General features: G+C 41.7%; 3 protein-coding genes across 11 annotated transcripts in view; all 3 read left to right on the top strand.

The window, feature by feature from the left end:
• LOC122994647 (receptor-type tyrosine-protein phosphatase F) overlaps positions 1 to 10,448 on the top strand; it is a 187,205-nt gene extending 176,757 nt beyond the window's left edge. For all 9 annotated transcript variants that reach the window (XM_044369458.1, XM_044369455.1, XM_044369457.1 and 6 more), the window contains 6 exons: positions 874 to 1,052; positions 4,096 to 4,222; positions 5,127 to 5,252; positions 6,277 to 6,431; positions 7,647 to 7,782; positions 8,434 to 10,448. In XM_044369458.1, coding sequence (XP_044225393.1) covers positions 874 to 1,052; positions 4,096 to 4,222; positions 5,127 to 5,252; positions 6,277 to 6,431; positions 7,647 to 7,782; positions 8,434 to 8,502 — 792 coding nt within the window. In that variant the 3' untranslated portion in view covers positions 8,503 to 10,448. The remainder of the gene's footprint in view (positions 1 to 873; positions 1,053 to 4,095; positions 4,223 to 5,126; positions 5,253 to 6,276; positions 6,432 to 7,646; positions 7,783 to 8,433) is intronic.
• Positions 10,449 to 12,713: 2,265 nt separating this feature from the next.
• LOC122994042 (la-related protein 6-like) lies at positions 12,714 to 14,426 on the top strand. Its single transcript, XM_044368576.1, has 4 exons — positions 12,714 to 12,775; positions 12,850 to 12,925; positions 13,011 to 13,197; positions 13,352 to 14,426. The coding sequence occupies exons 2-4, from the start codon at positions 12,909 to 12,911 to the stop codon at positions 14,330 to 14,332; spliced, it is 1,185 nt and encodes a 394-aa protein (XP_044224511.1). The 5' UTR covers positions 12,714 to 12,775; positions 12,850 to 12,908; the 3' UTR covers positions 14,333 to 14,426.
• A 2,476-nt stretch (positions 14,427 to 16,902) lies between these two features.
• LOC122993942 (neurturin) lies at positions 16,903 to 26,394 on the top strand. Its single transcript, XM_044368399.1, has 4 exons — positions 16,903 to 16,997; positions 17,144 to 17,569; positions 23,457 to 23,778; positions 24,259 to 26,394. Exons 3-4 carry the CDS (start codon positions 23,484 to 23,486, stop codon positions 24,693 to 24,695), a joined length of 732 nt encoding a protein of 243 aa, XP_044224334.1. The 5' UTR covers positions 16,903 to 16,997; positions 17,144 to 17,569; positions 23,457 to 23,483; the 3' UTR covers positions 24,696 to 26,394.
• Positions 26,395 to 26,762: the final 368 nt, after the last annotated feature.

Here is a 26,762-nt window from a genome sequence, read left to right as displayed (position 1 = left end):
GCACAGGAATTTGTCTCGGTGACATTGTTGCTGAGACATCACAGCGGCTAGCGCAGTGACATAAGTACACACGGACACACGTGTTTCAGGGACATACGGACGACAACAAGTACACCCATAAAACCCCAGAAACACACACACACACATCCACACCTCCATGTCGAGAATTACAAAATGACTGACACTCTCGCGTACACACAGCTGGTGCTCAAGGTGACTCGCAATCACACACACATGCGCACCTTCTGTCAATAGCCATCGACTGTGATGTTATTACACACTTTCCTCCCAGCGCGGCTCCGCCATTAGCCCTCTTATGAGCATGATCCATTCTGTTTGAAGTGATAATAGCATCTACACTCCTGCCAGCGATGGAGAATGAAAGAGTGAGAGAATGATTGCGGCGTATGTGGGGGCCACAGCCTCCATGCCCACACAGTCTGGCCACAACACACACACACACACATACACACACACACACACACACACAAAATCTCCTGGAGTACCATGACTGTCCATACACACTCCTGTGCTGTCCATCTGTGCGCTGTCCACTGCCAGCACTGAGCTTGTCACGCCTACAGTCGTGCATGCAATCTCTGGGGCTCCACTGCACTTAGTTATACCTACAAGCTGATATGTATTATAACTTCCTCCCTTTTCTAGTCTATTCTGACGTCTTATCTTCTCTAGAATTACTTGTTTATTGTGACAGGAAGCCTCAATTCTGAATATAAACTTGACAGGGAAGCGTTCCAGACTTCCTTGTTTGTTTACTCTGTGTCACAGGTCACTCTAATTCTAATTCTCTCTTATTTTCCTCTCCATCTTTCTCTCCCTGTTTTGGTTCTCATCTCACCTTCTCTTAAACAGAGACTGGCCAACTCCAAAGCCCACACTTCACGCTTCATCAGCGCCAACTTGCCCTGCAACAAGTTCAAGAACCGTCTGGTCAACATCATGCCTTTTGAGTCTACTCGCGTCTGCCTGCAGCCCATCCGTGGTGTCGAGGGCTCCGACTACATCAATGCCAGCTGTATCGATGGCTACAGGTCAGCACAGGACTCATCATGATCTGGGTCATTAAGAGAGGGATTTGTACAGTGATGTTTCTATTAGACCGGGGACATGTTTTTGTTTTTGCTCTGTACTCCAGCACATAGAGTTTTAAATGACAAATATCACTGCTTTAGGACAGTGTAGCTCAGCACTGATCCTAAATACAGTATATAAATAATCACACAGACAAGGCAGCCAAGCAGTGTTTTAGAGGCAGTGGAATGGCCTTACCTTGCTGTAGACTTGCTAAAGACCAAACTGAAGGCAAAAAGTCTGCAAAATAAGAAAGTTAAGTGAAGTTAGCTGCAGTACAGGTCAGATTGATTATCACCAGAAAAGATAGACAGTCATAGACTGCAGCCAGACATCCATTGAGCAGGATTTGCCCTCAAATATTAAATATGAAGACTATTATTTAGGTTTATGTTAACCTTTCCAACTACTAAAGTCCTACACCTTTCATCTGTGGAGTCTGGAGTCAAAATGAACAAAAAGGGTCACTTTTCTAATACTTTCCTGGCTACATTGAGTGTGACAGGTCCGCAGTTGCACAGTAGAGTGCAATAGGTGTCCGCTGTGGACTAGATAAAAATGTATGGGAGGAGATTGAAGATGAGGCCGCAGTGGGCAGCATCCAGTTGCACGAATTACTTGCATTTTATATTGAAGCTACCGCATGTCCTCATGTACTCTGTGAGTCCAAATTGCTTCCTAGAGGGAGGAAGATGAAAAGGCAGCTCTCTGTTTTATATCTATATAAGTACGGATAGAGACAGACACAGCTGAATGTTCTGCTGCTGGAGTGTACAGTGAAGGGATGGATTTAGCGAGCATGAAATGTCATTCAATCCATACGGGGTTCTGCTTCGTACCGGGCCGTGACAGAGACAACACCTCCACCTCCACCCCACCCCCCCCTCTTTCTCCAGTCCTGTTGTTAATGAGAAGCAGCCCCACAGAGGCCGACCCTCCATTGTTGCTGTGTAAATAGCATAATTGCAGTAAGAGAGAAATGTAATGAAGTTTGTTTTCCGAACCCCCCGCCCTCCCTTTTTTCTCTTCTCATCCGTGTTCTCTGCCTCTCTGATTTTTTTTTTTTCCTTTCTCTCCTTTTTTAGCCTTTTCCATCTCCGTCTCCTGCTGCTCTCCTGCTTAATCTGTCTCTTGCCCCTCTTTCCCTGCTCTCTCTCCTCCCACCCTCTTTCTCTCACTCGCCATCTTAATTTTCCGTCCAAACATCATGGCACAGACAGACATATCCGGGTGGGGACCTGTTGTGTGCACCACAGGCACTGTGTAATTAAGCTGCTTTTAAAGCCTGGGCATAAATAAAAACTAAACAGGGGCCTCCAGTGCCCTTCACCCCAGCGCCTTCAAGAAAAGCCAATAATATGCTAAGCTAATGAGAGGCGAACCATTGATTCCAGCTATGCTATCAGGGGCAAGAGCCCTGGATATGCTCCGATGCAGGCTGGAGTTTTAGCATTGTAATGAGGTTGAAATGAAACACTATGTCCTCAAGCACTGCAGTCATGTGGGATGATGCAGAGAGTGCTTTGTGCTGTTTGGCAGCGTGCTCATCGGGACACTGTGTGCAGAGAAGTCAGTATTGTGTGATACGGTTAGAATTGTTTTTGTTTTGGCTAGGGGCCGTTTTATGGGGAGGTTAGAGGGGTCCACGCTATCAATTTGAAATTTAGCATTCATCCCCTGCTCGGCTTTGCTTTCCTTCCCCTTTTTCCTCCTCTGCTCTTACATTCCCCATTCCTGTGTTCTCATTTCCTTCATCTTCCTCTCCTCTCCTCTCCTCTTTCTCCTCTCCTCTTCAGTTCTACTTTGCGCTGTGATGACCAGCTGGAGAGAGCAGAACTCACTCTTTTCATCTCCTCTCTCATTCTCCTCTCCACATTTTCCCTCAACTTTGTACATCTCCTCTCTTTATTCTGCATTTCTCTTTCCCCCATTTTCATCTTTTTAATTTGATTCCTCACTCGGTTGCCTTCCCCTCCTCGTATACCATCTCCTCTCCTCTCCACCAATCTGTTGTTTCTTTATTTGTGTGAGCGAGGCCCTGAGCATATTCTAATCTCCCGGTTCCACATTAGTGCTTTGCCTGCAGCACCTTCATTAGTTGTTCAGCCATAGCTCAGTGTGTGCCTGAGTGTGTGCGCGCGAGCGTGTGTGTGTGTAGTAGCGTGTCTGAATATACATGCAAAAACACTGCACGCATAAATGCGTACACCTGAATGCAAGCTTACATGTGCTGCAAACGTGAGTGTGTGCGTGCACGATCATGCATGCGCTTGTGTGTTGGATTACTCAGCTCCCTCCCTTTCCTTTCTTCTCATCGGTGCGCTGCTGCCACCTGCTGTTAAAAAAAATAACTGCTCAGCTGGACCAAAGTCACGTAGGACACCAGCATAGCCCTGGCACGTCAGTGAATGAGCTCATCTGTAGTTTTGTGAGCATATCAAGCACTCTCTCCCTCTCTCTCTCTGTCTCTCTCTCTCTCTCGTTCTGTATTGAGCCACCAAGAGGAAAGAGGAAGAAGTGTAGGATCTATACAGGCTTAAATAGCTCGATGAAGAAGATTGTTGCCAAGGATTATTTGCTATGTACATTTAAAGTGCAGGGATTTGGTTTGATGGTACTGTTGCAGAGACATTTTGACAGACAGTACAAGGACGAAAGGCTGCTTTTAGCAGCATGTTTTTTGGATTCCCTTTACTACAAGTCAGGCCACCTATCGTGGCATGGTATATTTTGCTTTAATAGAACGAAAAAGGAGTTACACAGAAAGCTGTTCCCCAGCCTTTGAATTTTACCAAAATAAACATGTGTCGGAATGTATTTAATTTGTTGCGTGCTGTATATCCTGTCTGTTATTACATTTTGAGGTTGAATTAACAGCCTTTACTAACCTCTCTGGTACTGCCCTCCTTTCTCGTTATTGCTTCGTGATGTTGTCTGTTCTACCAGTTGTAAAAGCACCATAAAGTTGGTATTAATGATGTGTGTGTGGTTTTGCGTCTTCAGAACACAGAAGGCCTACCTGGCTACGCAGGGCCCCCTGGCTGAGACCACTGAGGACTTCTGGAGGATGCTGTGGGAGCACAACTCCACCATCGTCGTCATGCTCACCAAGCTACGAGAGATGGGACGGGTAATACTCATACTGAACATACCGGATAACAATCTTTATATGCTGAGGCGGTTGAGTCAAGCGACTGTGTCACACTGCTCAAATATTAATTCATTCCAACCCTGAACCGTAACTTGGTAGAAGGGTAACTTCCTTATCACTGTAGCTGGAATGCATCTGGGTTGAAACTTGCTACTGTATCAGATTTGTCAATAATTGGTGGAATTCCAGCCATACTGATAAATCCCATACTGCATGACAACATCACGCTTTTTGAAAAACTGAATTTTTAAAGTTATATACACTCCTGATTTTTTTTGTAATACCTCCCTCACTCATCATAGTTCGGAACTTAACAAAGTTAAGAGTTGAGATTAAAAAAAAGTCATCAGTGACCTTGGACAAAATGGGAGGATATTTTAGGGGGGGGGGGTTTCTGTGCAGCATAACAAAATCAAGGAGTGAATCTTTAAGTAAATTGTACACTCATTCCAGTAGCAGTTTGATTAAAGCCATAATATCTTCGACTGACTTGTTTTTTTGTGATTATGCAAATGATTCTGACAGCACTCAACTGCATTTTACAGCTTTCATCAACCTCTCATCCATAATCACAGTTCATAAAAAAACCCTCATGCACATCATCACCGCAGTTAAGAACACAAATTATGTAAATATATTGCCACCTAAGATAAATCTGACAATATTTCAAAAGCACAGATTAGTTTATCCTTTATTTTCTTTCATAAGCAGAGATCTTCTCATGACTCAGAATGACTAATAACTTACAGTAACCCATACTAATAATATCCTGCACTTGTGCTCCAGTCATTCATTATGTAAAAGTCTTTTTTTTTGTGTATTGGGAAAAAGATTCTTCCACTATAACTGCCTAAATCTTTTTGCTCCCCGTCTTCTTTTGTAGGAGAAGTGCCATCAGTACTGGCCAGCGGAGCGTTCAGCCAGGTACCAGTACTTTGTGGTGGATCCAATGGCTGAGTACAACATGCCCCAGTACATCCTCCGAGAGTTCAAAGTCACAGATGCCAGGGTATGTTGGTTCACTCTCTGTGTGAAAATCTGTGTGTGTGTGCGTGTGTCTCGGTGGGAGGGATGAGGATGGATTGGCATTTTACGCAAATACAACCACCCAACCGAAATACATCTTAATTTTAGGTTTTCGCACAAATGCTGACAGTCACGCTAAGTGTTAAGAATTATATCAACTGTGATTTCAAGGTAGAGATGATCAGAACGCATCCCGTGTTATTCCTCCTGACAGGTTGACATCAAGTGAATGCACCATCCAAAATGTTTACCCGAATTTAGTAACAGCACGCTTGCTCTATAGATTGTGTGATTGTGTGTGTGTGTGTGTGTGTGTGTATGTTTGGTGTTGTGTGTATTTGCATGTGTGTTTCGAGATCACTGTGAAAATACATGAAAACCATAGCCTCCAATCCCCGAGGGCCAGTACTGGCTCCCTGTGATGCAGTAGTTTCAATGGGCTATAAATATTCTTTACTGTCATCATAGGCTCACAACACACAGTGACACTCTAATCCCACATCCACTCCTTCTTGCACACATACATATATATATATATATATATATATGTGTGTGTGTGTGTGTGTGTGTGTGAATTGATTTTAAAATAAACTCCTGATTTGTACACAAAACACATTTAAATCGCACATGCTGACACCACAGTGCCTTATTACAGTTCAGTTTGTCAGCGCTTGCTTTGCAGTACCACTACCCTGCTGTTTTTTTCTTGTACCAGGCTGTCAGTTTTATTTATGTTGCATCCCAGGTATACATTAGATGATTAGAAGGTTGCAGTGAAAACCAGCAGGGTTATGACACTCGTGGACCTCGACCTGAGAGATTACTGTGGTGTTTTTTTTTTTTGTTGAGTGCAGGATGTTATTTTATCATAGAGATAAATTAAAGCTTTAAAGAAAACTTGGCTGAATTACGTACTGAATCTACATCACCTTTGTGTCAGTTTTTTCTATTTATCAGTAGACTGTGCCTCTTAAATGTGCTTTAACTCCTTATTTGTTGCCCTGCAGGACGGCCAGTCCAGAACAATCCGCCAATTCCAGTTCACTGACTGGCCTGAGCAAGGAGTGCCAAAAACTGGGGAAGGCTTCATTGATTTTATTGGACAAGTGCACAAAACCAAGGAACAGTTTGGACAGGACGGACCAATCACTGTACACTGCAGGTATGGAGGAAGATTAGGTCCAAGTTTAAGACTATGAACAATTCAGAAGGCACTGCAGAGCTTTGTTCAAGCTCACAAAAGTTTACTGCCTGAATTTTGTTTATGTGGCAGCAAAATTCTCTCAGCAGGGTCAAACTGCATAAAACCTTTATTGTTCAACATGCATCAAGTACAAGCAATTAAGATAATGGTGCAAATTTATAGATTTCCTGTGATTGTCTGTGCGTCAATTAAAGGACCAGTGTGTAGGATTTAGTGGCATCTAGTGGTGAGGTTGCAGATTGCAACCGACCGAATACCCTTCCCCTCAACCTCCTCTTCCAAGCGTGTAGGAGAACCTACAGTGGCTGCAAAACATGCAAAAAAACATTAAAGGCCCTCTCTAGAGCCAGTGTTTGATTTGTCTGTTCTGGGCTACTGTAGAAACATGGCGGTGCAACATGGCAGCCTCCGTGGAAGAGGACCCGCTCCCTCTGTAGATATAAAGGGCTCATTTTAAGGCAACAAAAACACAACAATTCTCATTTTCGTGGGATTATACACTAATTAAAACATACTTATGAATATTATATTCCATTTCTGCCAAGTCCATTCCACTTGATGCCACTAAATTCTACACACTGGTCCTTTAAACACTTTAAAATCAGTGTGACAAAATCACATTTATATGAAACAGTCACTGTATAATCATTCTAATGGTGCTTCAAAATTTAAAACTATCTCTTACAATTAATGTCAGTTGCCAGTTTATTAGATACACCTGGTTAGAAGACAGTCTAAAGCAACAATTCTGCTATAAATCCTACTATCATGAGTTTTTATTTAAACTTTTAAAGTAAGGTGTTGATTAAAATTCATGCTCATTTAGACGCTGTATTACTTGGTGTTAATATTTAGTCTACCATCATCAGTATAAATGGGGTGGACAAAATACTTTGAACCAGGAATCCTGTACAACAAATAAATATCTGTAGTTGTACATACACAGCACATTATAAGGACAGCAGTAGCAAGAGAAAGTATTATGATACATCTCATGTGCTTACTGTTCAGGTGGGATCTTCTCTCAGAGGATTTTTGTCATTCAGAGCTTGAACTTGAAATTATTTGGAAAAGTGCAATTAGTTTCAGTTGTTCAATTTTGAAAATTAAAGTCAAAGAGTTCAGGAGCCTGAGGGAGCAGATGTAATAAAGACTCTTGTGTGTGCTCTTCAGTGCCGGGGTGGGCAGGACGGGAGTCTTCATCACCCTCAGCATCGTGCTGGAGAGGATGAGGTACGAGGGCGTGGTCGACCTCTTCCAGACTGTGAAGACACTTCGCACCCAGCGGCCTGCCATGGTGCAGACAGAGGTAAGAACAGAGTATTGATGAGTTTGTTGTTCAGTGATATTTCCAAGTCAATATTGTATATTTTTGCAGGTTAAATTTGATGCCATCTAAAGTGTCATTTTGTGGTACATTCAGCAAAAGCTCCACTAAACACTTACTGACAAAAACCGTCTTTTATGGGGTTGTAAATGTCCATCAGAAATCTCATAGCAAACACAGGTAGTGCTTTCATGGAGCTTCAGCGTTGAATTCACCTTTCATTAAAAATTGATGACTACATTACATGATAGAACAACCAAAGGCATCATAAAGAAGTCAGTTCTGCTGTGGATACAAATGAATTCATTAATGTTTTAAGATTATAAAAAGACAAGAAAAACATTTTGCTGGTCAAAAATCTCTGAGGCGGGTGTTGTGATGGGTCAATTTGGACTTTTTTAAATCCTGGCACCCTGACTGAGATTTACTACAGTTAAGATTTATTGTTGAGATCACAGAGACAACAGTTTAAGAGCATAACCAAGCTCTCTGTTTCACCTGAAATGCTTGAAACACAGTATGAACATGTATGTACTTTGAGTTGGTCATTCAAAACATAGCCGTAATCAGAAAAAAGGGATGATGTGTAACTTTCCAGACCATAAATGCAAACTGTCTCCTTCTTCTCCTCAGGACCAGTACCAGTTGTGCTACAGGGCAGCATTGGAGTACCTGGGGAGCTTTGACCACTATGCAACGTAACCACTCCCACCGAGCAGCCTCCCTGGTCAAACCTCTCAGGAGTGTGCCAAGTGTCCCATCTCAGCCACCATCCACTCACTTGACCCCCTAAAAACCCAAACCCCTCGCAGCTACCGGAGGGGAGGAGAAAAGGGACGCGCTTGCAGAACCCGGCAACGGGTTCAACCAATCACAGAGATCCATGCCGACTTAACCAACCACATGAGATTTTGCTTTAAAGATAATAACAGAAACATTACAATGACTATGACAAATATGACAACTCTTGTACAGATGCGACAGTGCAGACCGGCAGCTCGCCTCTCTGCTCCGTCGAAGCCAAACCTCCCTGATTGTCAAAGGCTACTGGTAGCACTGAGAGAGCACTCTCTCTGTTTTTTTGTTAATTTTATTGTCAATATTATGATTCATTATGTCAAATGTTATTGTTTAGTATACTTTTTTTGTTGATTTTAATAATCATTTTAACATCAGAAATGTATCTGTCTTAAACTGCCCGGCCGGGGCAATGTATTATTTTCATAATCTGTACTTTTTGTTTTTATTTCTTTTTTTTTTTATTTTAGGGTACTTTAGCACAAGGGACATGTATTTTTAACACGTTCCTAGGTACTAATATACAGGAGGACCACTGTTCTCTGAGCTGCTGTCCGATTTCTTTCATCACATTACGTTATTGTTTTATTCATAAGATGTGTCATAAACATTTGGTCTGACTCAGTTCAACACAACAAAAAAAAATTGCCTTTTCACTTGCCGTTTTCCTATTAAAAAAAAAAAAAAATCAATTTTGAGAAAACTGATTTCAGAGCACACACTTGCTAAACTTGTCCTTCTGTAAAACATGGTAGCTAGTTAAAAAACAAGAAGTGAATTCGCTAACGAGAGACAGAATCAGCGGTGTACAGGAATGGAAAGCACATGATTTCTATGTTGGCTTTTTCTTTTTTTTTTCGTTTGTTTTTCATCAGAAGCCTATGGCATTGAGGCCTTCATACTCCACAACGGAGAACTTACCTGAGGAAAACAGACTTTTATACCCAAAGGGTAGTTGACAGAAGAAAAAAAAAAACTCCCTGATCTCTGAATATAGTTGCTCTTCAAGTCCCTCCCATCTCCTCGCTGCCCATTAGCCTGGTGAGTTTGCTGGAGTTGAACCCAACAGACCGAAAGGAGCGGACGTGGTTCATATGGGCTGAGGAGCAGAGCCATCAACGCTGGCACCTGTACAGAATCAACCATTCCTACCAGAGGGAAAGAGACTCAGCCCTTTGGACTGAAACCTGATATTATTTTATACAGAAATAGAACTATAAATATATATATATATATAATTATGATTGATTATATATATGTACAATTACACATAGATATATACACAGCTTCAAAAGTATATTGTTAAAAAGGATTAATTCTGCTGATCTACCAACCCTAGAGACACTGCAGAGCCTGCTGTCCTAGAGTGTGTATTAATGGAAACACCGTTGTATCTACTGTACTACCATAGTAACTTCGACAGCTGGTTGTCCGTCTGAATGAGGAAAAACAGCACAACCCCCCACCCCACCCATCAAAAACGGAACGACTCCTCACTCAGCGTCGGCCATCGCACCACTCAAGCACACATCTTCTCCCACACGAGCCGCAGGAAGGGGAGCGTCTGATCCGAGGCCTAAAAGTTGTGGTGGCGGTGGAGGAGGAGGAGGAGTAGGAGGAGGAGGAGGCGGCAGCGGCGGCGGTGGGAGGGAGGGGGGACTTGAAAACGCTGGCGAAAAACAAAAATGTTCATTTTTACCTTGTGAATGCTTAGTGCTGTAGGGGTTCGATCTGTTGTACACACAGTCTGTTTTCTATTTGTTGATAAAGAACTGGAATTTAAAAAGAAACTGTTGATGAAAAAGAAAAAAACATTGATGTTAATAAAGTTAAATAATTGGGTTTTTGTACAAATCTTTGTTTGTGATGTTTCTTGATTATGTTGTTTGGAGAGTAGTTAAATTATAATGGGCCACAAGGCTACAAGGCCCAGATCAGCTGTGTCTCATTTTATCTTCTGTTCCAGGGAAATTTGACGTTATTCTGGCCAGAATTATTTCCTGATGTATGACAACCCCAGTTACTGTAGTTTACTTTATTATCATCTCTCCTTTGAAGTCTGAGAGCTTCTTGTTACAACAATGCATCTTAATGTCCAGATACTTCAAAGTGTGTGTGTGTGTACTTTTATTACTCATTTTGTGGGGACATAAATCTGTTTACACCGTCCCTACCATCCATACTGTAAATCATTACATTTTAGGGTGGAGACTCGGTTTAAGATGAGGATAAGTCTCCAGGAAATTAATGTAAGTCAATGTAATGTCCTCTGAAGTGACGGAAACATGACTGTGTGTGTGTGTGTGTGTGTGTGTGTGTGTGTGTGTGTGTGTGTGTGTGAAAGGTATCCTTCTCTCCCATCTTTTGAAAGGTCACAAAAAAAAAAAAACAATATTCTTGGAGTCCAGCATGAACACACTATTCTATCTGCCAAGCTTAGAACACTTTTTGATAGTGGTCTAATTAGTAGCTTTTTCCAGAGCTTTCAACTGCATCTCACTGTCCTCATCAAAAGACATCATCATTTCAGTGACAATCACGGTTGTTTCACACCAGAGATCTCTGTATTTGTGTTTTTGTCTGTTCTCGTCTCAGGTTTCATCGGATAAAGGTGATGTTACACATTTCCACAGACCAATCAGAATGAATTCCCTGTTAACTATATAGAGCTATATTCTATATTTATTATTCACCATTTTATTTGAGTGTCTGAATTTTGAGTGCAGAACTGTATAATTCTCTCAAAAATCCCTGTTGGAATGAAAACACTTGTGTCCATGGCGTGAACACTACAGTCTGCTAACAGTCCCATGATGCAATTTGTCATATTGCACAAGTTGGAGTGAATGAGGTTCATGTTAAAGTGACGGAGTCCAACATGAACAAAAAAAATAATAATTTGAGGAATTTTACAGAAGAGATTTTAGTATTTGTGTTTTTGTTTGTGCCCCTGTTGCAGGTTTGAAGTGGGCAAAAAAAACTCAAGGTCAACTTATCAGCTTTTTTTCTAGACATTTCAATCACATCTCACAGTCTGATGTCATATTGCATATTTCCACAGACCAATCAGAATTTTAACATTTTAAGAATCTGATGACAGTTGTTATGTTGTTTGCTTACACTGTGTTGCCATGGAGATATCACTATCATTCATCAGATAAGATCAAGACACACTCACACAGTCCTGATGAAGCAGACCTTTTAAGTTTTTATAAGTGTGTACTTTATAATAAATTAACTAAAAAAATTTTCCCCCTTCAGCTTGGTTGGTTTTTTGGTCACAAATATTTAACCTTGTAGAGATCCAAGTTTTCGGGTGCTTAAATTATTTATTCATTTATTTTTTTAAGAGCCTCACCCCACCAGCAAGAGTGCTCTTTCTACATATATGTGTGTGTGTGTTTGTGTGTGTGTGTATGCTCATACTAAAGTTTCATCATCCTCAGTAACTTACTCTTTCTACTTCTCACCATCAGCCCACACATCACCGCCTGTGTGTCACATAACAGCAACAAAAAAAAATAAAAGCTTTGGGGTTTTGTATATGAATCCTGCAGGAAGGGAAGTTAAATAAAACAGAAACATAAACAGGGCACACAGGCTTTCATGTAAGTGATGGATTTGTTATTGTTTTCAAATACGTGAGCCTACAGTGGAACTGTACTTGCTAAAAAAGAAACCAAACAACATGAAATATACATGCAGCATCTCAGCAGAAAGATGCTGTAGAAGATGAGTTATTTCAAGACAGAGACACACAAACAGGATATAAAATTAGATGTAAAGGCTAATTACTTCTGTGCTGTTGTGTATATGTATATTTAGGAATCCAGCAATATCATAATTTTCTGTTGATTTGATTGTGCACTTAAAGCTGAGCCTTTTCTGCAGAAATTCACACCTTTAATGATGCTGTTACTCTTTTCTGCTATGATGATACTGATCCATCAGTGTTATTACTCCTCTGTAGAGTTCATTTGTAGCAGTGATAATACTGTTAGCTTGTTTGCATGACTCTATATGTACAGCAGAGTCACTTTTCTTTATTTACCAGTTATTATTAATGGGAGAGGTGATGTTTTGTAATGTGGAATTTTGGTTTAAGCATTTTACAAACTTTTGTTTTGGATCCAACAGAACCAACTGACATCTTTGTGGTTCTATCTACAGTGACCAGGTGCATTTTTTTTTCTCAGCATTACATCCATCTTGTCTGCTGCTTTCCATTAATGCCTCTTTTATGTCATTAAGAAACAGCACAAAAAACAGCAAAATATAGTAAACTGCTATCCATAACCTTAGGAGATACCATGAAGAATCAAACTGGGTAAGGAAATTTAAGAAAACAATACATATAATGTACACTGCAGATTTTAGAGTATATCCTGATGCTGAGTCATGTGTTCTTGTAGAGATGATACACAATCTATCCAAGATGAAGAGGACGGTGACGGTGAGTTGCTATGCATGAAGATTAAAACCCAGTTGGAGGATTTGTTTACTGACAGTCACCTGGCAGAGGACGGCTTCCTGTTGAAACATTTGCAGAAGAACAAGCAGGGCTACGTCAGTCTCAAACTCCTCACATGTTTGAAAAAGGTATATAAAAAAAAGAAAAAAAATCATATTGCATTGTTTTCAGCACGATTTCAGTGCTTTCTATGGTGTTTACATTCCAGCCGTTTGAATAAAAACAGTCCAGTGAAATGCTAGCAAATGCAAACAAAGCTGAGGTTGCCACTGTTTGCCGCAGATAAAGGTCCTGACCACGAACTGGCACATGACTCTGGCAGGAGCAGAGTGCTCAGAACTTCTGGAAGTAAACGATGAACGCACCAAAGTGAGGCGGATAGAGCCGCTTCCCAAATGGTTGCTGTGTTCCCCCACCAGCAAGTTCCTCCTCGCCCGGAACATTTCTGAGGAGCAAACGCAAATCCCAGAGAACCCTTCGCTCTCAGAGAGGATCCTCCAAAAGTTCACCGCTCATGGCAGTGTCACTTCAGTTTGGATCCTGCCTCCTGGCACAGAACTGCCCAAGCAGCTGCAGTGCTACGCTAAGCGTCATAAAGAGCTAGGCCAACATTTGTGTGCGGTGGTGAAGTTTGATAGATTGGAGGCGGTTCGTAAGGCCTTCAACGTCCTGAAAGCAGAAGAGGAGAAGTCTAATGGTGAAGGCATGTGTGTGGAAACTTTGGGATTCCAGTCAATGCACCACATCACCAAGGACGAACCAACAGAGGAAAAGAACGAGGACCATCCTGAGGAAATGCCTTCCCAGGAAAACTGTCACTTTGAAACTTCAGAGGAGTCAGTCCAGGAGAAACTGTCTTTGCCTGTCAAGGTTTCCTACGAGACTCCGGACACATCTCAACCCCAAAAGGCTTTGAACTACTCCATGCAAAGACCCTTTGACCAGATCACCACCGGCTGTAATGGCCAGTCCTTCTGTGGTTTGAATCAGAGGTACAGTAGGATGAGCTGGTGCTCTGGAGACTGTGATAAAGAGAGTTCTCAGAGCCCCTGGGTGCTGAGGCGCAAATTTGCAGCCGGTGCATTAAAAGCCAAGGCGACTGGGCACCTGAGCGTACCCTGCTTGCTACAAAGAGTGCTGCGTCAGCCTTTCGGCCCTGACGACACAAAGGGTTTTCAAGGCGGCAGGAGGACAGAGAAGCTGCTGCAGCAGGAAGAGATCACACTCTCGCCTGGATGGAGTAACACCACCTGTTCTGAATAACTGATATAAGCGGGGACAACTTACTACAAAAGGTCAAAAGCTGATGAAGCAAATAAAATAATTTTCTCAATAAACAACAGAAGGTATTTAAGTATGTCTATTAGTGAGAGATTGTTTATTCTGGGAGACATGTAGTTGTAAACCACAGACAGATGGGGGCAGCATTTAGCTGTGATCATAACTTATTGTCAACACTCACTTTGTCTAACTTGTCATGCTGCAGTTGCGTAGGAAGTAAATACACTGCAATACATCTAAATAGGCTACAACACATATTAGCTAGAGCTACAAATTGTTACACAAACTGAGGTGTTTAAGTGCTGAAATAACTCAGAATCAACACATGCCTTTTTTTTTTTTTTTTTTTTTGAAACACGAGCAGCCTCTGCACCCCCCGGGACCTCAGCTAGTCTGGTCACAACTGCAAATTGCAATGTATATTTGTTCTTGGGCCAGGATGGGTTTACCTTGTTACCACTTCTCTGAGAAAGAGGTGTTGTCTTTCAACACAAAAAAGCCCTCATTGTCCCACTGCATCTTTTTCATAAATGCTTGTTTAGATTTTGGTTCTCTAAAAAGTACTTTTCCACTCGACATGACATTTGGCTGAAGGTTACTTATCCAATCATCAAACCGCATCTTGTGCAAGACGAGTGTAGTAGCAACATTTGTGCCTTATTTCCAGCCTTTCTAATGACACCTCGACTGGAATGGTGTGTTTATAGTGTTACTGATTGAGGGCTTCCTTAAAATCTTGCCCAGACCTAAACAAAATGTGTTTCTTCACTCATCCACGCCCAGTGGAAAAAATTCAATCCTATGTGCATGTGATTCTATCATATTCAAATTGGAAACATACTGTTGCTTTTTTTCTTGTTGTATATACTGAATGTCATACTGTCCTCATGACTAATGAAATCTAAGCTGTTGAGTGAGACTTTGCATCATATACAGATCAAGTATTTCAGTCTTATTGTCTCAGACTTGATTTAGCAATTAACAGCTGTTGTATTTTCACTGCAAGGCAGGCTGGTCTATGAAAACTTTAGACATCTGTGAACAATATGTATAGAGTAGAAATGTTCCTGCCTGATGTCAGGAAATGTTTCTGTGCTGATAGTTCCTTTTCAAGGCTAGAAAAGCACGACATCCCCTGCTAACTGGAAATCATTATGTATTTACTACATGTGTTCCTAAGCCCAATAATTGAGCTGTATGTCAAACAAGATAGTTATAATGATTCTCGTTTTCTTGGTTGTTTGGGGTTGTGATTTGGATGATTTTGCACCTGCTGACTTTCACCAAAATATTGTCAACTTGAAGAAAAGGAGGTATTTTCTTCTTGATTTGTGGCTCAGTGTTATCTTTCAGGTTAGTGCTGCAGAGTGAAAGTAAAAAAAGGATTTTTGTTGGCTGCACTTCAGACTTTACATGAAATCCACACTTTCGGTCACCGCGATAACAACCTTAGAATATCCATCAACACACATTTTTGGTATGAGACAAAGCTTGGGTAAAGATTCCTTTGGTTTTTTCTCTTTTTTTGTTGCTCCGTCAACAAGGAATGAAGGAATTTTAAGTCCTAGAAAGCGAGCCTCATCTCTGCCTCACTAGTGGAACTTTGCAAAGTGTGATTTGTGTATAAATTGGCTCGAGGATATCAGAGTGACTCATGGTGATAGAATGAGATACTTGTTAGCAAATAATGTATTTCCTGTTGGTATGTTGACTTCTTCACTCCAGCACAGAGATTCCTACTGTATTTAACCATCTCTTGGCTTCAGACACAATTCTGAACCATCAATCCTGTCTGGATCAGCGTTGTACCTGTAAATTTATTTGGCCGATTTTTGCTCCCAAACACCACCTGTAAGGCTTTGTGGTTTTCCCTTGTCTCTCCCTCCCTTATGCATCAGTTCACTCTTCTCTAAACTGGTTGGCCTTTGTTTATACAGTATATGACTGACCCCGCACACCTGACGCATTTCCTCCATGGATGGGGTATTTATTTAGATTGCAGTCTGGAGTGCCCGATACCTTCCAAAAGCACAACCATCTGCTCCTCATTTGCCGCATGAGGCTCAAGGGCTAAAATACTAGTTTGTATTGGAGGAGACGTGAACGTGAGATTCTCAACAACAACACCCCTGGTTTTATCCCTGGCCAACTGTAGATTGAATCATCATGAAATACCTCCGCTGTGGTAATTTCATTTAACCAGGGTTAGTGTTGTCTTAGCTTCATTTAAACCAATTGTGAACTTTTTTAATTCCCCCTAAAAGATTGGAAGACACTTGCTTCAGCAGACCCCTCTAAATGCACTGATCTGCCCAATTGAGGCTATTACCAATCGCCCGCTTAAGATGGCAGACTCTCTTGCGGCAGAAGGTAAATGTAAGCCCTTGCTCAGGCCAAAGCATCCTTTAGTGCTCCTGGAGCTAGAGCCAGGGAGATTATCATGTCAGAAGTAATCCGACTCGGCCCACAAGCACAACTATGGAGGAGGAGGAGCAACAGTTGAGGGGGGGAGGCAGGCAGAGGCATCAGAGAAGCTCTCTGCTCCACTTACGGTAACCACGCTCTCCCTCCTCACCCTAACCCATCTTCTCAACCCACAGCGTTCCCCTCCCTGGAGCTGAAGAGAAGACCTTCTGCTGGAGAGAGGGTAAGAAGATGTGCATTATCTTTCCAACAGCTCTCTTATATGGAGATAAAAAGGTTCTGAGTTGGAAGGAGTTTCGTAACAGATGGAATAAAAGTTAATACATCTGCAAGACACTACTTCTGTTTTGCTCTGTTCCTTCGTTTCAGGTTCAGGTTTGTGCACAAAGAGGGACCAAAAGTTCTGTATGGAGAAGCATGATGACAGGACCTTTCTGACGTGAACCAGATGGTTTTCTAAACACCCAGCTCTCCTCTTTTTGAATGGACCAACCTGAGTGCCATGAAGCGCACGCTTATATTCAGAGGAATGTTGATCTTGATCTTTGCAACCTAAAAAAGTTCTATGGAAGTGCAAATATGATAAAAGAATAATACAGCCTGGACCTGAATCAAGTCAGGACACCTCCCCTACTTGCAGGCACAGGGAGTTGGGATGATTTTCAGGGGAACAAGCAGGAGTCCTGCCCTCACTCCTCGCCTGTGATGATGATGGACTTACCCAGCCAGCACTTGCCTGTGGAGGTCAGCTGAAGACGACGCCACACAGCTAAGTCTGGATTAGCCGGCCGAACGGTAAGAACACCACATCTTCTTTTGTTAGTTTAAGCCGGCAGCTTATGGGGAAGGCGTTAGATGCCGCTGACAGGGATGCCTCACCAAGTGCTTGAGTGGCAGAAAACACACGCTGGATTATCTGTATCAACAAGTGGCCCTTGCTGGAGCCGCATGTCAATAGTGTACAGCAGACTGTCACGAAATGTTTGCAGAGAGGTTACCATTGATCACAAGGGACATGTTATTATATTGGAAGAGCAACAAGAGCAATACAATATTATTTCAAATTTTCTTGCAGAATTTGAACAACCCTTCACCTCGCAGACAAGTTGTTTTGTCAAAGAGGGATATTTTCTCTTCCTGTCACTTATCCAACATGGTGGTTTGTCTCATTAGCATGCGTAATAGCTCTCTAAATACTCTCTGACTTTCCTTTCCCAAAAGTTGGCGCACGACTAAGAGATGTTTAAAAATAGCAATTTTTAGATCATTCTAATCCTAATCTAATTTTCTGTTAGTGATCATTTTGTAAGTTGACATTTTTTGTGGTGATGCACCTTTAATAGTTTAAAATAATTAAGAAGAGCTGGATGAAAAGTTACTAAAGTTGTCATCTCTAAATGTTGTTGGTATTCTTAGAAAACCTAACTTGATACTCACTGTGGGCATTTTACTGAAGTGATGATCCCCTTCTCACTAAGCCCATATCATACAAAGAGATTATACTGTATCTAGCGGAGCCCCAAGAGGCCGGATAGAGGTTAAGCCTAAAGTCAATTGAGCTGTTCAACTTTCATAACCTGCCGAAGCTGGTCATAACTGTAGGAAACTGACTCTGCACTGATGCACTGCTCCTCATCCCCTCAGCAGCTTTTCTTTTTCTTTTTTTTTTTTTTTTGCTAAAATATATGTTGTGCAGGCAGAATAATAAGATGTTGATAGTTAAGAAAAAAAGCTGAAGTTTACATTGATGTAAATTGTCATCATATTTCAAATGTTTGTACTTGCACTTGCTTGTGCTCTCTCGCATGGGTCATATTTTAAAGTAGTATTCAACGTGTGCCAGATGGCCGTCAACCTTTTGTAACAGCAACATCAACAAGTTTAACATGGGTTTAGAGGAGATGCTGTTGTGTTAAAAGAGGATCTGGCATAGACAGATTAGCAGCCAGAATAGCAGCTCTTCTTTAGAAAGTAGCCAAGACAACATCAATCTTGCCTCTGAGCTCACACAAAAATGATGAGGCACGGTGACGTTCTCCTGCCAAGCCTCATGTAACCCCTCTTTGTCTGGTGGAGAGGCTATTTAAATGCATGTCAGGACTATACCTTGACTCAAGTCTTCCCATAATAGCAAGGCAGACGAATTGGGACAGGTGTCAAGTGTGCATCTATATGTGTATCTTCCCCTCGCACCTCGTTAACGCCTCCCTACCAGCAACAGGTTTGAGTTGTGAGATTTCATGCTACGCTGTTGGGTCACTGGATTAATCTGTATAAATCTGTAGGATGTGATAGTAGGGCTGAATAAAATTGAAGCTATTTAACTACTCACCTACATCCAGTAGATTAAAAGGGACAGTAATGGAAATTTGTAGGAGGTATGTGTAAAAATGCTATTTTTCTGGCTTCACCCACAGTAGTTTGTCCCTTTTTCTTCTCAATAATGAACGGCAGCTTTCTCACTAACAAGGAACAGGCTTGTTTTAATTATCCTCTGGTTACTGGTGACAGAGCGTGAGCCAACCGAAGCGGTTGCCCGGCAAAATTACAGCGCACTCTAGCCTAAGCCTTTTTCAGTTGCATTAGAACCAGGGCTGGATTTAGAACAGCCAATCCTGGCTCAGAACATCCACTTTATTTTACAGCCTTTTGGCCCTCCCCGATGCCAACACAACAGATCTAACTCATCAAGCTCGTCACTTTTCTTCTTCATTATTCTGACTGAAAGCAGGTTTTAGAAGAAGCCTTCTGGTGCTCTCTCTGTTGGCCCTGCATGCTGGCCTAACCCCTGAGTTAGAGGTGTCTGATGGATTAACGCAGACACACACACATACGGCAAGGCCTCGGCTCTGCCACCAACACAGCAGCCAGGTGTTAACCCACGTGATTGCAGATAAAGCCGGCAGGCATTAGCGCTAATCCCGCCCTGATCTTTGGAATATGTCCCTATTACCTCCCCAAGCACTCTCTAGCTGTCCCCAGGCCTCCTGATGCTCACTTAAGAGGGAAAAGACAAGACAAGGCCTCTCTAGGACTCCCTAAAGCACGTTGTTTCCTTGCAACAACACAGTAGGTGCCTTTTCCCGCTGTTTGTTATGCTCCTCTGTTATCTTTTCAGTGCAGGTATTTATGAGGTGTGTTCAGAGTATAGCGCAGAGACAGCTGGTCACATGAGCTGAGCTGAAACACACAATGTGGTAATAATGGTAATAATCAGGTTGTGCAGTGGCAAATACACACTGAATGCTGTCTGATTAGACCTGTGGACATTTCTAGATACCAAGAAGCAGCAGTATTATGTAAGATAGATTATCTAGTGTTATGTGATAGCGCTACTGGGAGCATGTGTGCGCCCTGGAAATGAAGTGGGCGTCCGGACAACAATGGAAGTTTGGACATTGTCTCGATTTCTCCACGAGCCTGTGTCATATGATTTGGGAAAGTGAAACCACACAAACGCTGCATGTGTGTGTTTATGGTACGTGTGAGTCACAGCGAGAGAGAGAGAGAGCGAGACGGGCAGAGGGAGAACAGGATGTAACCGGGAAATGTATGGGGACAAATGCTACAGAGTGGCGTGACATAAAAGTTGGTATCTGCATTTTTTCAGCACAAAGAAGCTCTTCATTCATGGCTTTCTGTGATCTTCTCTCGCCGTAATTATGTCATATTGGTCAAGTTCCAAGCAAGCTGACAAGAAGGCCCCCCCTGTCTGCTGGCTTCATTCAATAGTGTTAACCACAGACGCCCCTTATACCCGTTTTGAAAGATCTCTAGTTCATCTTCCATAGGCTGCGGCATTTTGTTGAGTGCCTCCTTCTGGGATGGGAGGGGAGGGGAGGAGGACACGAGTGCCATGCTGCTGTAATTACATTACTGCCAGCTTAGCAGCGCCATGGCCGCTGACCCAATTATTCCTTGAAAACATCAATTTTATTGTGTCATTTGAAATAATGCCATCTTTGAGTCACAACAAGAATGCGGTTGAGGATGTGGCTTGCGTTCGTTATGTGCGACACGTGCATTTGAGAATACGTTAGGTCTCAGGAATGGCCTTGACAGATTTAGGAATTCTTGGCTAAGCTGTTTACTTTCATGGTTTGCCTCAAACATGTTCCTCCAGAACTGTTTTCACTCTGTTGGTAGCTCTTCAGGTGACATATGGCTGACAGCTAATATCAGGTGTTCTGTGTCTTACATACCTTGTATTCACTTCCACTCTCACTGGCAACACAAAATCCTAATGAGGACTTTCATAAGTGCAAACTTTGTTTTTTCTCCTTGTGAAAAGATGATTTTCTCTGTTTGTTTAGGGCCTCACGCATTTGACCAGCCTCGTCTCCACACACAGGATGGGCTCATCAGTTGTGATGCTTTGTGAGGGCTAGACATGCTGCGACTGTGTAGGGGTTTTAGTAGTCTTTGTGACTCATCTGCATTTTTATGTCTCTGTTTGAGGATGGCTTTTCCTTCTGCTGGAGAGTCCTCTGGGGTTCCTCTATATCCTCTGTGTTGGTGCTCTCGTCTGTTTGCTGGAAAACAGCAGCATTTGTCCTCTCAGGAAGAGGACTACTCAATCATGTCTTTCCATTGCTCTCCTAAGAAAATACTGGTGCCCCTTTCCCCTATCAGTATCAGTTTATTTACCTGTATGACAGTGGGGGCCAGCGGTAGATATTAAATGTCTGTGCTGATTAATCATCTGTGATGATCTGAACAAGCTGCAGAATGCTTTTTGGCACTTTTATTGGCGCCAGTCGACTCCAGATGTGACTAATGTGTTCCCGAGAGGAGCAATTACGACAATCAAAGTGACTTCCGGAACATGAGATCAGCATTTGATGACCAGGCTTCGTCCAGTGTCTTCAGCAACTAAAACATCAGAGGAGCTAATTGTTTTATCAAGGTGAACCACACAGCTAACGGGCTACAGACATTGATGTATTGTGGCCGTGTGAAATAACTAACTCCGAGGCTGAGTAATTGTCCCAAACTGACCTATTAATAGCATAAGAAAACAATGATATCATCCTGTGCAATCTTTCATTACCAACCGGTTCTTTTGAAATCCGAGAATTTATCATGTTTAGAGCAGGAGTATTAGAAGTTGGTGTTGAACCAACGAAAACAAAAAGAGATTTTCCGTTGAGGCTTCTATCTATCATGTCTAGTGATTAAATATAATGGTGAGAGACAAACATCAGACATATAGCCTGGCACCACGTAGCATTCTGCAGAACCCGCAGTTTGATTTACATAGACTGTGTGTCAAATGAGGTTGTTAGATGAAATGTTTGACTTTCAAATGAATACCATTCTACCCCTTCATTGTGTAGAGGCAGCTTACCGCGTCAAACCCATATGGAATTATGAGTGATGAGTCAAGCTTTGACTGATATGACTGGTTATACCTGTTTATACGCTGTTTATACCACTGCAACTCATGTGTGTAACGTCTTTGTATTTTCCCCCTGCGGTGTCCAAAACACTCAGACGCACTGCGGTGTTTCTCTACATTTGCATATAGTTCTCCTTTTTTTGTTTAATTTTCTTCACTGCAAGTTTCACCAGAAAACCAAAATGTTCCTACTTTTTACTGTTTTTTCTTAATTTTTTTGTGTTTAACGTGACCTGCAGGAGCAACTCACATGCTGAAAGAGCAAACATTCAGGAGGAGATTAATTTCAGATTTTTGTGTCTATACAGAACCAGACGGTGATATGTGACATTTTGTCTCATTGTAAACAATCCAGCAGCCTGTATATGTACACTACGGAATCCAGTCTGGCAAAACACTTTAAGGACGGTCTGGATATGCTGTTAGTCACTGCCAGTATACCATTTCCGGCTCTGGGGAAATGTTTTTTTCACTGGTGACATGATATGAAAAAATACAAAGCAGCAAGCTTGTAAAACTTCTCAAATACCTGTGGCATGACAATAATGAAAAAACATAAGGTTAAATTCCTTCAAATGGAATTTGGTAGCTGCTGTGGTGTGGTGCCATTTGAAAAGGAAGGGGCTGTGTAAGTTAAAGGGATGTACAAACACACATGTTCACTGAGGCCTTATCATTCATAGCAATGAAAATAGGTGCGGTTAAGAGATCCCTGTCAAGGAAGGAATAGATTTCCCTCTCTAACAGGCGTGGTGTGGGAACATTTACTACTCCAAAAAAGTGTTTATCTCCCCCAAAGGAAGAAAGGAAGCTTATATTGTCATTCACATCAGGTATTTTTAAAAATAATTCAGAAACTTTTAAGAGGTTTCAAAGGGGGTAAAGGGTTACAAAACTCATCCAGCCTGCCTTCAGTTCAAATAAGACATTGCAGTTATGTTTTTTTCCTCCTCAGGCAGCAGTGATGTGACTTTAAACACACACTGCATTCTCAGGTGTCAGCGAGTGATGTCGAACTTACGGATCATGAACCCCCTCAGAGTGAAAATGAGCTGACAGCAGTGTTAATGCAGAATCAAAGTAAACTGACGGTAAAATAAAAGCCCTGTCAGTGAAACCGGGGTTGAGAGAAGTGGATTTGTGGAAGGTCGCATAAATGTGATGACACAGAATGATGACAATTAGGGCATTGTTCTCAGTGCTTTAATGTGTTGAGAAGATGGTTTTACATGATGTGACTGTTTGAACATGTCTGACGTCTGTGCATTTTGCCTCTCTCGACAGAGTTTCAATGCTCCTCCACGTTCTAAGATGAAGTTATGGAAAGGTGCTACTTTTGCCTTCATGCTCTGTGGCGCAGCCCTGTCCATCCTCCTCGTTAGAAACATGGCCACTATCGGACAGTTCAAACCAAAGACAAAATACACATCTTCATCCTCATCAAGACAGTCTTCATCATCGGAATCACCTTCCAAAACCTCACTGCCATCGCCCTCATCCTCATCATCATCATCGTCACCCTCCTCCTCAGCGGAATCGAGGTCGATGGGTGGTCTTCATCGGAGCACCCGCTCAACAGACAACGTGAACTCTCTCCTCTCAGAGTGTAAGATAAAATGTTATTTTCTGCCTTCTTTGTCTGGTCTGAGATAAGGTGTTGAAAGGATCGCAGGGGTTCAGACAGAACGTTTAGTTGTTTACAGGTTTTAATGTCTCTTGCAATGACCTGTAGTAAATTAACACCTCATAGTTCACTGGTTCTCCATAGGTGGGAGGTTAGAACCTTCAGGACAGGATGAGTTTCTTGTGGTTTCACATTTGTCAACAAAATTGGCTTCACGGAACACAAACACTGATAATGATGGTGATAAGAAAAGTTTGCAGTTGTCATGACATCAGATAAAATAAATTTATTTGCTTCTGTTGGCACCTGACTTTCATTATCTTGCCAGACTACAGTATCCTATCTGTCTGAACCATCTGCCCTGTTTACATACCTTATTATCACGAATGTGATTCACAAAGTTACACAGAAATCAGATAACATCTTTATCATCTTAATGTTGATGAGTATCCTCTCTACTAGTCTCCATGATGTTCCAGAGCTTCACAGAAGGCGAGTTACAGCATGTGGTGGGGACCTTGCTCGACAGGAAGAGACAGAAGAGCCGGCACCTGGGCAAGAGCCAGGCCCGAAGGACTAAAAGAGCCCGGAGGCCTAAGCCCTGCTCTGTGAGGGAGCTGGAGCTGACCGTGAGCGAACTGGGTCTCGGCTATGAAAGCGATGAGACGGTGCTGCTGCGCTATTGCAGTGGCAAATGCACGGCTCACCGGCGCAACTACGACATCACCATGGAGCACATGATGCGGACGGGCTTCAGGAAGAAGGGCCGCAAGGACAAGGTTAGCAACGGCCCCTGCTGCCGGCCGATTGCATTCGAGAAGGACTTTTCTTTCCTGGACAACAGGAGCCGTTATCACACAATACAGAATATTTCGGCGAAGAATTGTGGGTGTGTATGACCCAGAGAAATGGACTTATCAGTTCTTTATGCTGCTCAAATCCTCCGTTGGAAGAGTTTAACATAGATGCTGTTAAAAAACAAACTATGTGGAAAAAAAAAAACTCAAGGAGGAAGACTAGGAATATGTTTATGGCTGCTCCACGGCGGCCTTTTTTGACAGACAGACTTTGAATTCTTGGCGTCTGTCACCACATGTTGGGATCAAATCACATGGACAGCAAATGCTGTGTTTGTTTGAGATAGAGAAAATGACTGTTAATACCAAAACGTTTTTATTATGTTTTCTATCTGTGTAGTAACACTGTAAACTGTGGTGTAACAACAATGTAGCAACATTATGTTTGTGATATTACATTTGAGTAGTAGTACATGCTCATGACGATGACGAGCCACGGTGGAATAGATTATTGCTGTTACTACACTTCATAGCCATGGACGTTAACTTCCATAAGTCCAAGTCTTGTAGTTTACATTATTATGATGGTGACAGTAAATCACCTCTTGGGCAAAAATGTGCTCAAAAAACCAATTCAAAGCCATAAATAAAACAACATATAAAATATATAATGCACCAGTGTTTACTTTACATTCTGTGCAGGACAGTTTGGACAGTTGACCTAATTATAATCTGATCTTGTGATCAGCTGTCTCCGGAGGTTATAAGTATTGACTTAAAGGTGTGTTGAATCTTTGTTATCACAGGCCATGACTTTGTGACCTGTTTCCCTGCGTGTATGCATTACTGTTACTGATTGCAGTGTTATTACACAGGTAAGAAAAACAAGTGTTATTGATAAGACGATGAAAGAAAATCCTTTTCTATAGCTTCAGGATTGATACCCACCTTTAATTATTGTGATTTGTATCTTGATGTTGTGTAGATGATTAACAATGAGGCCCTGCTTCAAAACACATAAAAACACGTGAGTAACGCAGTAGAACAATATGAAATTTGATCCCATCTGCTCTCCATAGAATAAGTCATCACACTCAAAGAAATTGTCATTTTAACTCTGTTTTTATACTTTATTTCCCATACAACCCATTATTGTAATTACCCATAATCCTCTGGAATTATTTTCCTCAAAGAATTGCCAAAACACACCAAGTCAATTCAACACACGGGATGAATTCACAAACTTAGACCCATAAACATGTCTCATATTCCAGGTGATAAAACTTTTTTAATAGTTTACACTCAGATATTTTAGGTAATCTGAGGCTGAAGTGTGGAAGAGTCGGGATCTGGAATTGTGTTTGCACCCATCCATAAAACCCTGCAACTTACTATGATCCCAAACCCAGAGTACAGCCTTTTATTGGCCCATCAAATGCCTCCTTGTTGTTTTGCCTGTTAGACTTTTAGGAAAAAATAAGCTATTTTAAATGAAACATGAAGCATCTTTTTCACCTTCCATAATCTATATTTGGTTTGAACCCATTGCAACTGTTTGCCTGAAGTACAATAAATTATGTTTTTGTTTGTTTATTTTTTCCTGAGGAGGTGCAGTGTGGGGCACGGATGCGGTGCATCTTTATTGTAGTTTATATTGTATTTATTTGGGAAGTAAATTATGTTTTTTGCATATTTATTTAGATTACCACACAGAAACGGGACAGCTTATTATCATTAAGCAACTGTGCCAAAAAATGTTTTATCATTTTGACATTCTATATTGACTGCTGAATAAACATAATTTCAGAGGTATGGATGTTCATCATTTCTCCCAAGATTTTGGGGTGTCGAATATTCTGTACTCAGACTGTATTTAAATAAATAAATACAATAAATAAAATAATAAAACTCTAATGATGCATGATGCTGTTAATAATGAAATACATTGCTATAGGAAGGTGAGACCTTGAGGAGGGATTGCAGCAGCAGAGAGGGAGATGCTGACGATCAGATTACAATAAATAAAACATATAGCAGATTAAATATACAGCACCATTGTAATGCTGATATATAAACATTCCTTAATGACGCTGGCTCGTTCTGTGAGGTTCATTCTCTGGAGTCATCTATTATACAGCAGCTCAGCAGCCTCTGTACTGAACAGCAGTG

Source organism: Thunnus albacares, chromosome 12 (assembly GCF_914725855.1).
Source record: "Thunnus albacares chromosome 12, fThuAlb1.1, whole genome shotgun sequence".
Taxonomy (NCBI): Eukaryota; Metazoa; Chordata; class Actinopteri; order Scombriformes; family Scombridae; genus Thunnus; species Thunnus albacares.
Note: the sequence above shows the minus strand (reverse complement) of the source record. Positions and strands in the feature narration are given on the sequence as shown.